This window comes from Aristolochia californica, unplaced genomic scaffold (genome assembly GCF_029961685.1).
Source record: "Aristolochia californica isolate CCGP_79_NKW_82.1479 unplaced genomic scaffold, dmAriCali1.0.hap1 SCAF_9, whole genome shotgun sequence".
Taxonomy (NCBI): domain Eukaryota; kingdom Viridiplantae; phylum Streptophyta; class Magnoliopsida; order Piperales; family Aristolochiaceae; genus Aristolochia; species Aristolochia californica.
Window position 1 is genome coordinate 27927237 of NW_027182290.1, and position 10976 is coordinate 27938212.

At 40.6% G+C, this 10976-nt stretch overlaps 1 protein-coding gene across 2 annotated transcripts in view; it reads right to left on the reverse strand.

Annotated features, from left to right (window-relative positions):
- The window catches only part of LOC137941525 (F-box protein At3g58530), a 32952-nt gene extending 22589 nt beyond the window's left edge, over window positions 1-10363 (reverse strand). Inside the window, exons 1-3 of one of the 2 annotated variants that reach the window (XM_068786977.1) lie at window positions 10126-10363; window positions 9486-9545; window positions 8387-8470 (exon numbers count right to left, since the gene is read on the reverse strand). In XM_068786977.1, the coding sequence (XP_068643078.1) occupies window positions 8387-8470; window positions 9486-9545; window positions 10126-10281 (300 nt within the window). In that variant the 5' untranslated portion in view covers window positions 10282-10363. Of the gene's footprint in view, window positions 1-8386; window positions 8471-9485; window positions 9546-9976; window positions 10036-10125 lie in introns of those variants that run through there. The other variant, XM_068786978.1, reaches the window with a different exon arrangement.
- Window positions 10364-10976: the final 613 nt, after the last annotated feature.

Sequence of the window (10976 nt, forward strand, 5' to 3'; positions counted from 1 at the left end):
GGGACATGCGCAAGGCATGCCAAGAGAATTATCTTGCCCAGCTTAGGAAGGTGTATCCCCATAACCATCTCAAAGGTGCCAAAAAGGTCCTGATGTAGCCCCATTTGAAGACCAATCTTCTGAAATATCTTCATCCAGACTTGCCATGAAAAGTCGCAATGTAAGAGAACATGCTGGATTGTCTCATCACACAGACCACAAAGGGGACAAGTGCGATCGGGGGCGGTGTAACCTCTTTTATGGAGGTTGTCAGAGGTGAGGATCTGTTCCCTGATGGTCGTCCACACGAAGAATTAGATTTTATTAGGCGCTGAGAGTTTCCATGCCAGGTTTGCCTTGTGCTCATGCATGCTGTAATCTTATTTTCTAATAACGCAGTTGTTGTTTTTGATGCAGCTTACTTACTTCCTATCTTTGTTTGATCTCTGTCTCTTCTTCTCCAACTTCTTTGCTCTGGAATTCTACATGGTAATCAAAACTTTAGGTCCAGAAAGGGGTTCCAGATCTGGCCTTTCCTTCTCTCTGGTGTCTGCAACTACTCAAAAAGAAAAAACTTTTCATCTCTTCTGCTGATTGACTCTCAAGGTCAATTTTTTCCTTTACCTATGTGCCTGAACCTATGAGTTCATGACTCCATGTGTTGTGTAAACAACTAATAATGTGTAATGCCCCTTCTAGGGTTGTGTAATTGCCCTATTGGGTATTCTATGCCCCTACAAATTTATCAGGTTTGTATCTTTCTTGAATCTGTCGTGTTTTGAGGTAGATTGTGGCTGTATTGCTTCCTAATTGAGCCCACGGATGTGTATATGGTTATTATTCTCTCCATATATGGTACTGGATTGAAATCTGAAGGTCAATGATAGACCCTTAAGTTACTGAGTATATGAGAGAAGGGGCAGGGGCAGAAAAGGAATTTGAGGAGAAAAATAGGCAATTGTAGGAAAGCTAGAAGGGAAGGCAGCAGCACAAGCCGACTGTCCTTCCCAGGACAGTTAGTCGAGGCCGGACAATAGTGAGGGAACCAAGGAATAAAGGAATTGGAGGAAAGGGGACAACAGAGAAGAATTTGGAATTTGGGAGGTCGGGACCCTCAAAAGTCTCAGGTAATCACTCTCTCTTCTCTGGTTTTCCATCAACTGGTATCAAGGCGAGACGAAATTGGGCATGGTGAAATCGAAGATGGACAAAAGGATGGAGTCTATCGAGAAGGAAGTTTCGGGACTGAAAGAAGGAATGGAAGAATTGAGAACTGATATGTGAGCAATTCACGAGCTACTCAGGAGCTCTGAGGGAGGAAAGTTAGGTGCGGCGAAAGGGAAATCGCCAGTGGAAGAAACGTCGGCGAATTGAGCCTTCGGTCACGCCGGTTAGGAGATTTTGGGTTCAGCAATTACAGCACAAAGGGGAACCATTCTCTTCCTTTCTAAATTCTCTTCCTTTCTCTTTTCTATCTATCTACTCTCTTCTCCAACTCATCCAAACCCTAATCATCTTTAATCATTTCTTCTCGTTTTCTCTCTTCCACTATCTTTTCTAGAATTCGGGCTCATAATGAAATGCTAAATGTCAGGATCCAAATAATGTAGGGGATAAGAAGGTAAAGGGTAATGGGCTTTTAGTGGAAGGGTAAAATAAACTTATATTGATGCCTGAATTTAGAAGAAAGTTGGCGTCTAACTTAGTCTAGGAGTTTCTATTTTTAGAAGTCAGGTTGATGACAAATTAATTTACAAGTTAATATCTAAGTTAGCTTAGGATAAGTTAGTTTCCTTTTCCTATTCAAACTCTATGTAATCTTTTATTTAATGAAAGGCTTAAGGATGTGTGCAATGCTGACAAAAACCTAATTCTCTTCCTCTATCTTCTCTATCACTCTCCTCTCTTCTCCAACTTGTCCAAACCCTAACCTCCTCTTCTCTCGTCTTCTCTCTTCGTTTCTCTTCCTCTATCCTTTCACAATTTGTGGTTCATAACAGAGAAATATTAGAGCGCACTTTTCTTGATTTGGCAACATCATCTTGTAATGTTTATGTTACAAATTATATATTTCTGAATAGGATTTTGAGTCTACTTTTCAACGCAAAAAGAATGTCATCAATCCTATTTTTCTACAAGGAGAAATCAGCCTGTGAAGCCGCAAAGGTCAGGCAACACGAATGTTAGGAGCAGTAGCAAGAAGCTTCAATCTTCGAACAACTCATGCCATCAAATTATATATTATTGTTTTCAGAACTCCATCATCTCTGAACTTTAAGGTCATGTGTGATAAAGGAAAGGAGAGGAGGAAGAAGGAGAGAAGAAAGAAGAAGAAGGAAGGAAGAGGAGAGGACGGCTAGAGAAGAAAGGAGAGGGAGCACATAGAGGAGGAGGGGAAATTAGAGTTGTGATGAATCACCTAATCCTCCCCCTCGAGCTTTATTTATAGTGGTCAAGAATACATCAAGCTGGTGGTGAGAAGACATCATATATGCCCAGCTTGGTGTAGGTAGTGGAGAGAACATTTTAGCTAACCGGTTTTGTGAATATATCAGCAACTTGACTCTGAGAAGAAACATGTGTAAGACATATATTCTTGTTTGCAGCTTTTTTCTAACAAAGTGACAGTTCACTTCAATATGCTTAGTTTTCTCATGAAAGACTGGGTTAGAGGTAATGTCGATCGTAATTTGACTATCACAGTGGAGTTTCATAGGTACTCCGAGGTTGACGCCAACTCTCATGAAAGACCGGGTTAGAGGTAATGTCGTTCTCTCACTTCAATATTTGCCGATAAGTGAAAGGAAAAAACTCCTCATTAATAAGCTCCTTCAAGTGTTCCCATATCCGAACTGCTTAGAAAGTTTTTTTCGATGTATGGTGAAGGCCTGCCACCAAGCAGTAACATGTCCCAGCCATCTACTTGCAATCAGGGAAACTAACTTCAGGCCAAAACTTCTTGATTTTGAACATATCGATAAAGATATGTCCAATCTAGATAACCATCTACTTCTTGTCCAACATTAAATTCAGAAATCACTTCTTCAAAACCAGAATCCCATTTGGTATTTATCTTGTTTCAGCAAAATTATCACCATGATTTTGCTCATAAAACAACTTACTTGGACGTGAGCCTTTCATGGGTGACGGGTGGCTTGGATCAAATGGCTGTGAAATTACTAACTCAACAAATTTATCTCTAACTTGAGAACTTTCAGCTTCTTCAACCTTTGAAAATTGTTAAAGAATTAAATCAAACTTGTTGCCTATCTCCACTCATAACTCCTCTTGAGATTTTTAGAACTCCTCACAAGTGATTGTATTCTGAATGGCCTCCACATTTACTGTGCAAGAATGAAATCAGCAATTCTTGGACTTATATGACGGATGCCTTGAATTTAACCCAAAATGCCAACCTTAGCTCTAATACTAATTCACACAGCACAATTGTTTAGATTCAAGGAATAACAAGTTGAATGCTTCCGCTAGAGTACAATCTGAATAACAGATTTCAGCAATGACTAAGAAAACTTCAATCTAAATTTAAGTTTAATGGATAAAATTAGAAGGACATAAAGTAGGGTTTATGTAACTTTTTTTTTTTTTATGAAAGTGTGTATATTGATAACAAAAGGGGAAATACAAACCTAGCTTTGGGGGCCTGACTCCACAACAAAGTGTTAGAGAGATACACCCGTCTTAGCCTGAGAGTCTGCTAGGTGATTAGTAGAGCGAGGAATGTGGTTCCAGATGACATGAATGCCTCCAGAGTGCCCAATAGCTTCAATTACTACCCACTTAGGGTCAGTATTAAACCAGATACTGCGCACAACAGAGTGGTCAAAAGATTGTAGTTTAGTTTCTGTAAATACAACTATATCAGGCTTACATTCAAAAAGGGCATCTTTGATAAGGTCTCGCTCGGAGGACGAGTTGATTCCACGGACGTTCCAGGATAAGACTATCATGGCCAGGAGATCCTGTGAATATCCTCGTCCGTGTAGCAAAAGAGGCCATTGTAATATTTGGAGAAGTCCCAGCAATACTCCATCATCTTCTCGAGTCTATGAGGGGAGGTTGTCAGCCGAATGTTTCATAATCCATGTTTGCATGTTTTTACATCGCTCCTCCCGGGTGAGGTGAGGGTAGTCATTGAGGTATTCCGAGCAAGGGAGGAAGGGGGTGGAGGGTGGTTCCTGTTGAGGGTTGCTGGATTCTGGAGTAGGGTCCTTGGATTTGTTGTGAGTTTTCCTTCAGGAGTAAGTTTTGATGGGGGCTGCGGGCGGCTTTTTTTGCTTGGGCCTGCGCCTAGAATAGGTGATGGGAGAGATATTATTGTTTCCATAGCGAGTGGTAGGGGTTTATGAATTGTTTGAGGAGTTGGGGTTCATTGTTCCTAGTGGAGTGTGGAAAAGGAAAATGGAATTGGATGTGGGAGGTGGTGAGTTGATTTGGGTGGGGGGATTTCCTTTAATAGAAGGTGAAACTTCGGGAAGGGGGGGAATGGGTTCTGGAGAAATATTTTCATCATGATCAGGATACCATTGGGTTCCCGCAGGGGGGGGGGGGAAGAATCATTTGTTTGGAGGGATTTGTCAGGATAGGTAAAATCTGCATCGAATAAGGTGTGGCTGATAAGATGGGGGAGGGTGAAGATGCTCGAGGATGGAGGATGTGGTGGATGAATGACGTTCGGGACCAAAGTGTTTAGGGGGTGGCGGGATGGGTTTAGAGTGTTTAGGGGGGTTTTTGGGTTTAGGGTTGGAAGATTGCAGGCGAGGTAGGAAGAGTCAGTGTCAGACTAACATGGTTGTAGAGGTAGATGGAGGCGATGTTCGGGAATGGAGTGGTTGATAAGATGGGGGAGGGCGAAGGTGCTCGATGATGGAGGATGTGGTAGATGAATGACGTTCGGGACCAGAGTTATGGGCTCTAGGAGCAGAAGTTCAAGATTGGGGAGGGACAATGATTTGGGCATTCCAGGTGTCGTGGGAGTAGGGATGAGGGTGGTACTTGGTTCCAGAGGAGATCAGGGAAGGAGATATGAAGTGATGTGGAGGGGATAGGAGGCGTGAGTTGGAAGCTTTTGACAGAGAAGGATTTTGGGAGGGAGATATGAGGTGATGTGGAGGGGATAGGAGGCGTGAGTTGGAAGTTTCTGACAGAGAAGAATTTTTGGATTTGTAGAGAGGAGTGGGGGTAGCGTGAGGTGGAGGGTTCTCGGGTTCTGGGACATGCAGTGACAAAGAGGAATTTTGGGATTTGTAGAGCGTGAGGTGGAGTATTCTCGGGTTCTGGAACAGGCGGTGAGGTGATGGGTTGTGTGATGCAAGTGGTGATATTGAAATTTGAATTTTGTTTCGAGATGATTCCGGGTAGGGAGACCGAGTTGGCTTGAGTTGGACTAGTGAACTCAGGCCATATCAATGGGTTAGAGTAGCTCTGGTGTGACTCAGTATTCGATTGGGGATTTTGGTGAGTCAACTGCGAGTCCAGAGCTCGCGAGTCGGGATCCATGGGAGGGAGGGGGCAGCACAGGTCATCGAATTCCAGTGAGATCCAAAGGGAAAAGTCACCAGAAAAAGCTCAACGGGTTTAAGTCCTCTTACCGGAGATTTTGGTCTAATGTAGAAATTCTCCCAGAGTAATTCCTGAGGATTGTCCTTAGCCCATATGAGTTCACCGAAGAAATTGGCTATGCTTTTGATCGTTTGCTTACATCGGAGTTCCGCAGGTATGCCGTGCACCGTTACTCTTTGTCCGGTCCAGGATAAGCCGGAATCCCAAGGCCATTTGCCTGTAATGGAGGATCCTTCTTCATTTTTGTTTCTGAGGAACGCCTCTCTGTCTTCTGGGGAATTGAAGGCTATCATCCAGAGTAAATTGTGGATGTGGGTGGCCCTCGCTGGCCATTGGATTTTCCCAGTCCAAGCTCCGATGGACATGATTGAGTTGCAATCATTCGCAACAGCTACAATTGCAGCAGAAGATAACCTTTTCCTACCCTCTTCTAGGGTCTGTTCGGGGAGGATGAGAGAAAGATAGCTCTCATGGGTGTCTATTTTTTGGGGGTGGGGAGTGGGAGGAGGGGTAGTTTCCTTTGAGAGTTGTATCAAGGTTTTCTAAGTGAGAGGTCTAGTAGGGGGGTTTCCAGTGGTGAATTTTGGGATTTCTGTGTTTTTCTCAAGGGCGGAGACAGGAGGCGACAAGGTAGGGTTTTTTTCTGGTAGGCAGTGGGTGGCTTTTCTGGCGTTTGACACTGAAAGAGGTGGAATATCGCAGACATGAACTATCTCCAGCCCAATCCCGAGTTAGGGTTCTGCTGTATAAAAATCATGTCTATGATTTTATTTGCTCGCCTCTGGGAAATCCAACATTCGAGCTTTCCCCCATGGAACTAGGTGTGGATCTAGAACTCTAGATCCCGGGTGAAGAGGCAGCAGCCGAAGCTTCGACCGATCTTCCCCTCCAAAACCTTTTCCAATACGAAGTTGAAAGCTTCGACAACCTCGATTGGGAGGGAGATTAAGGATCGCTTCACTCCTGCTCGAGAGACGATTTTCAAGGAGGAGCCAAAGCGGTATGTCATCTTTTGAAGAGAGATAGCTCCAGAGCCACTTCGGAAGTGAAGATCCTCTGGGTTGTCCAGTCTGATTCTCCTTCTTGATGTGCGGCTTACTACAGTTTGCCAACCTTCTTCATCAGACGATTTTGTCGATCTGGAAGCCTTCGCTGCAATGCACTAGTGCGTCTTCTCCGTCGACCCGGCGTCCACCGAAGGCTTTTGGGGACGTTGTGGGTGTTGGAAGATGAGCTCAAGCCCACGAGCTCAAGATAAGAAGCCCACACATCAAAGGAGTGGCATATGTGTAAAATATGGTATTTTCCATAAAGATGGCATAGAAGTATAAATATGTGTTCCTTTTATGTCTTTTGTTTTATCAAGTTGTAGCCCTACGGGTATTGTAAAACTATAAATAAAGGTATTGGCTAAGAGGTAGGACATTGAAGCACTCTCCTCTCTTTCCACAAATTCGTCCAGCCCTCATTTTTCTTTTTGACGCGACCCTCTTCTCCCTTAATCCAAACTCTCTTCTTCCACGTTCTTCTTCTTCTTTTCTCCTTCTCTCTTCTTCTTCTCCTTCTTTCTTGTTGATCTAAAGTTCCTTTCATGAGATCCTAAATTCTACAGTGGGAGGGGGCGAGCTTATGAGAGGTCTGGATTCTTCGAGATGTGAGAGGGGGGAGAGGGAAGCCCCAAGATGAGTTCTCGAGGTTCGCTTCGTAGACCTTCATACCGATCGACTCTACGATTCCCATTGCTTTTCGCCGACACATTCGTAAAATCTCACTTGTTTTCGCCGTGATGCTTCGATATATTATTTTCCCGTGCATTGTTTATCCCATCGGCACTTTCCTTATCGTTTCATCGATTCTTATCGCTGCATCTCGCATCATCGCTTCGACGCTCCGTATCGCCTCCTATCGTATCCTCGTGTCGTCGCTCCTTATCACTTTCGTCTCCTCCTATCGCATTGTCACCTTTGTTTCGCATTGTCGCTCCTGATTTTTAGTTATGTTAGTCTTCTATTTATGTTCAGTTATTCTAGGACTTATCTTTTAGCGTTTAACTTGGGGTGTAACTACGACAAGGGTAGTTTAATTGTAATTAAATTCTACTTATTTCACCATTATAAATAGAGGCTCATTGTACTCAAATTCGAACAAATCAATGAAGTACTTCCCTTTTTCATAAATTCAACAAGATTTACTTCAAACAGCCACACCTCCCACTTTTAAATATTGATAGAAGGCAAGCTGAAATGACATGTTTAGTGATTGGTGTGACCACCTTCTTATTTGCTCTGAATTTTTATTTCTAAAAAGATGGGGCCCTTACGTAATAAATAGACAGAGTAAATTTACTCGACCATTCAGGCCCTTGAGATTCCTCTTGTACCTTCATACTTCATGTAATAAATAGACAGAGTAAATTTACTCCACCATTCAGGCCCTTGAGATTCCTCTTGTACCTTCATACTTCATGCTAACAGCAATCTCAGTCATGAAAACCCATCACATGGTCCCCTTTGTTTGGTCTTAAAATGGTATGTACAAAGAGTGGCATGCGTATGCAGGAGAGAGAGAGAGGACTGAAGGTAGCCCTCGTTTTCTTCTTCTCTATGGAAGCAAGATCATGCCACATCAAATCCTTTTTCGGCCAGTTATCTCCTCACTATACATCAATCATGGGGAGTAACCCAAGGCAAGATGAGAAGCAAGAGATACATGCAAAAGAAAGACCATTAATTGGAAATATAAAGGTTAGAAAAATAGCTATGTTACTTTCTGTAAACAGGTAAGCCAGGACTGAAAGGAAGCTGAATGCTAAAGTTTAATAGGTCACCTTGCTTGTTAGGAGACTAAGATGTTTGTCTTCAACATCTTGTGCAAATTCAAGGTTTATCTGCTTAACATGGTGGTATCTGGACTGCAATGTATAAAAATCACACAGAAAGGAGTTACTCTTCAAGGAATTAATATCTGTACTCCAGAAATCAAGATTATAATAACAGAAAGATGCAGATTGAACAATTTAATGTGCAGAGGATGTAGTTCAACTATTCATGTGGATTGATTCACTAGAGGAAGATTCAGCGTTAATCTAGCTGCTCTATCAGCAGGACTTCAAAGCTTTTCACTATAGGTACAAATATGGAGTTCTACACCTCATTAACTCGGGTTTTTGGTTGACAATCCTTTCCACTTCATGAACAATATAAGTCGTTTTTTTTTTTCTGACAGCTCAAGCATAAGCATCTACAAGAAATAAAATATACATACTGTTTTGAAGAATAAATACATAAGAACTGTGCACAGTATAGTTATATATACTTCAAGAAAAATGGGCAACTTTTAAGCTCCCAAAAGTGCCTTTTATGAACCTTCTTATGAGCCTTTACCAACAGATGAAATATTACCACTAACTTTCTTTTTCTTTTTTGAACTTATACCATTACCTATGCCTATTTAGAACAGGTCAGTGAACTCCTCAGGACTGTACAACCTCTTTTATCATCAAAGTGGAAGAATCCTAATTCAAGCCTTTACTTTTCTCACCCTTTTGCTGATCTATTTATCAAAGTTTAGCTCAGAGAGTATATTGAAATTGTCCCTTTTCAGTATGAAACTAATTTATCTGTCTATCCTTTGCTGACTTAATAGTGCATAATTAGGAAAATAATTTCTAGTGTAAATAGGAATTCGTATGAAAAAGAGTGAAAAAGAAGTAGAAGAGGAAATAAAAGAGGAACAGAAGACCAGACATGCTTTTCATTTTCGAACATAAATTGAATCGATTATGTGATGGTTAGCCTCCATAAAAGTCAGGGAGAAAGCATATCATGTTGCTGAAATAAAGATTAAAATGTACCAACATTTCCAGTAAAATTTATTAGATCTAACACATTTTAGCACAGTAGCTCAAAAGATGCAAACAAACTAACCAGTGCAAGGGCAGCTGTAAGTCGCTCGCCAGCTTTATTCATTTCATGCAGATCAAGGACCTACAAAGTCAACAAATATAACTTGTAAACAATATGTGTGAAGAAACATTGTATTTGAACATAAGAAGTCAGGCAAAATGAGCTATATGATTCGGTCTGGTACATAGAGCATATTATCGTTTTTCTTTATGATTAATACACATAAAAGAAAAGGAAAAATGCACTCCCTTTTAGCACATTTTCCGCACTGCAATCAAGACACTGTGACATGCCATGGCAGTTGCACAAAATTGTGAACTCGAAACTTGCCATGTATTGGTGCCACCTACCAGAGCAAGAGATATAACCAGAAGAAAGTGATTTTTGAATCTTCATAGCAAGTTGAAACAAGGACAAGCAGTGAAGAGGTCCTCATGGAAACAAACCCAAATAACTAACACAAGAGGAAAAAAATTTGAAAGTAGTGCACTGAAAGAGCGGCGAAGTTCTACCGCGCCATCCTTGAGAAGCCTGGATCGTTACTTAAGAGATTTGATTATACAAGCATTCCATGAGTCTACAAGACTTGGAAAATTAATAAGTATGATGAGCGTTTAAGTGCGAATTTAGCAATTCGGGAGAAATGGGAAACAAAAGAAACCTGCCAAAGAGACGCATCAGAGGCCAAAGTGCGGCAGCACCAAGGGCTAACCAGCAGCAGCGTCACTACGTCTCGTTGGGGGAGGACCGTGCTCACTATCTGGAATACTCGAGGGAGAGTAACCCTGTTCCTGAGTTCGACTTCCGTTTCGTCCATTTCAATCACAATATTCGTCACCTCAGGAGCGAATGTGACCAATACATCACCAGCGGGATACAGGAAAAGAAGCACAATCAACAGAGGTTTTAAGACGGTCCGGCATACGCTTCATGGATAACTGAGGGGAGTTGAGTGAAAAATTGAATTGAACATAAATTAATTGATTCAATTTTAACTCATCTTTGGGGTGATAGTGTAGACGAGTTCAAGTGTACTAGAAAATAGAATATATACCTAAACAGATAATTAACCAAAATAAATATTGATTATTATACTTATAAGTGATTCAATGTGTAGTATTAGAATATATTAATATTTTAATTAATTAAAAACTTTATTATATTACTTAATAATTATAGTTTATGATAAAATTAAAACAATAATATGTGACTAGAATAAATTATTTAAAATAAATAAATAAGTTAAAAATAACATAAGTGAATATAATAAATAAATAAATTATTTTGTAATAACATAAGATATAGTTTAACATTAAAACTCACTATTTTAATACAAAATAAAAAAATACATAATAAATAAATAAATGTATTAATTTATCAATAACATAATATATATTTTACATATTATTAATTAATAATATATTAACAAAAAATGAAAAGCTAATGGTTTAATTAATTGGATAATTAAACCAATTATGACGATGGTTTAATTTTTCCTAACTTAGGAAAAAT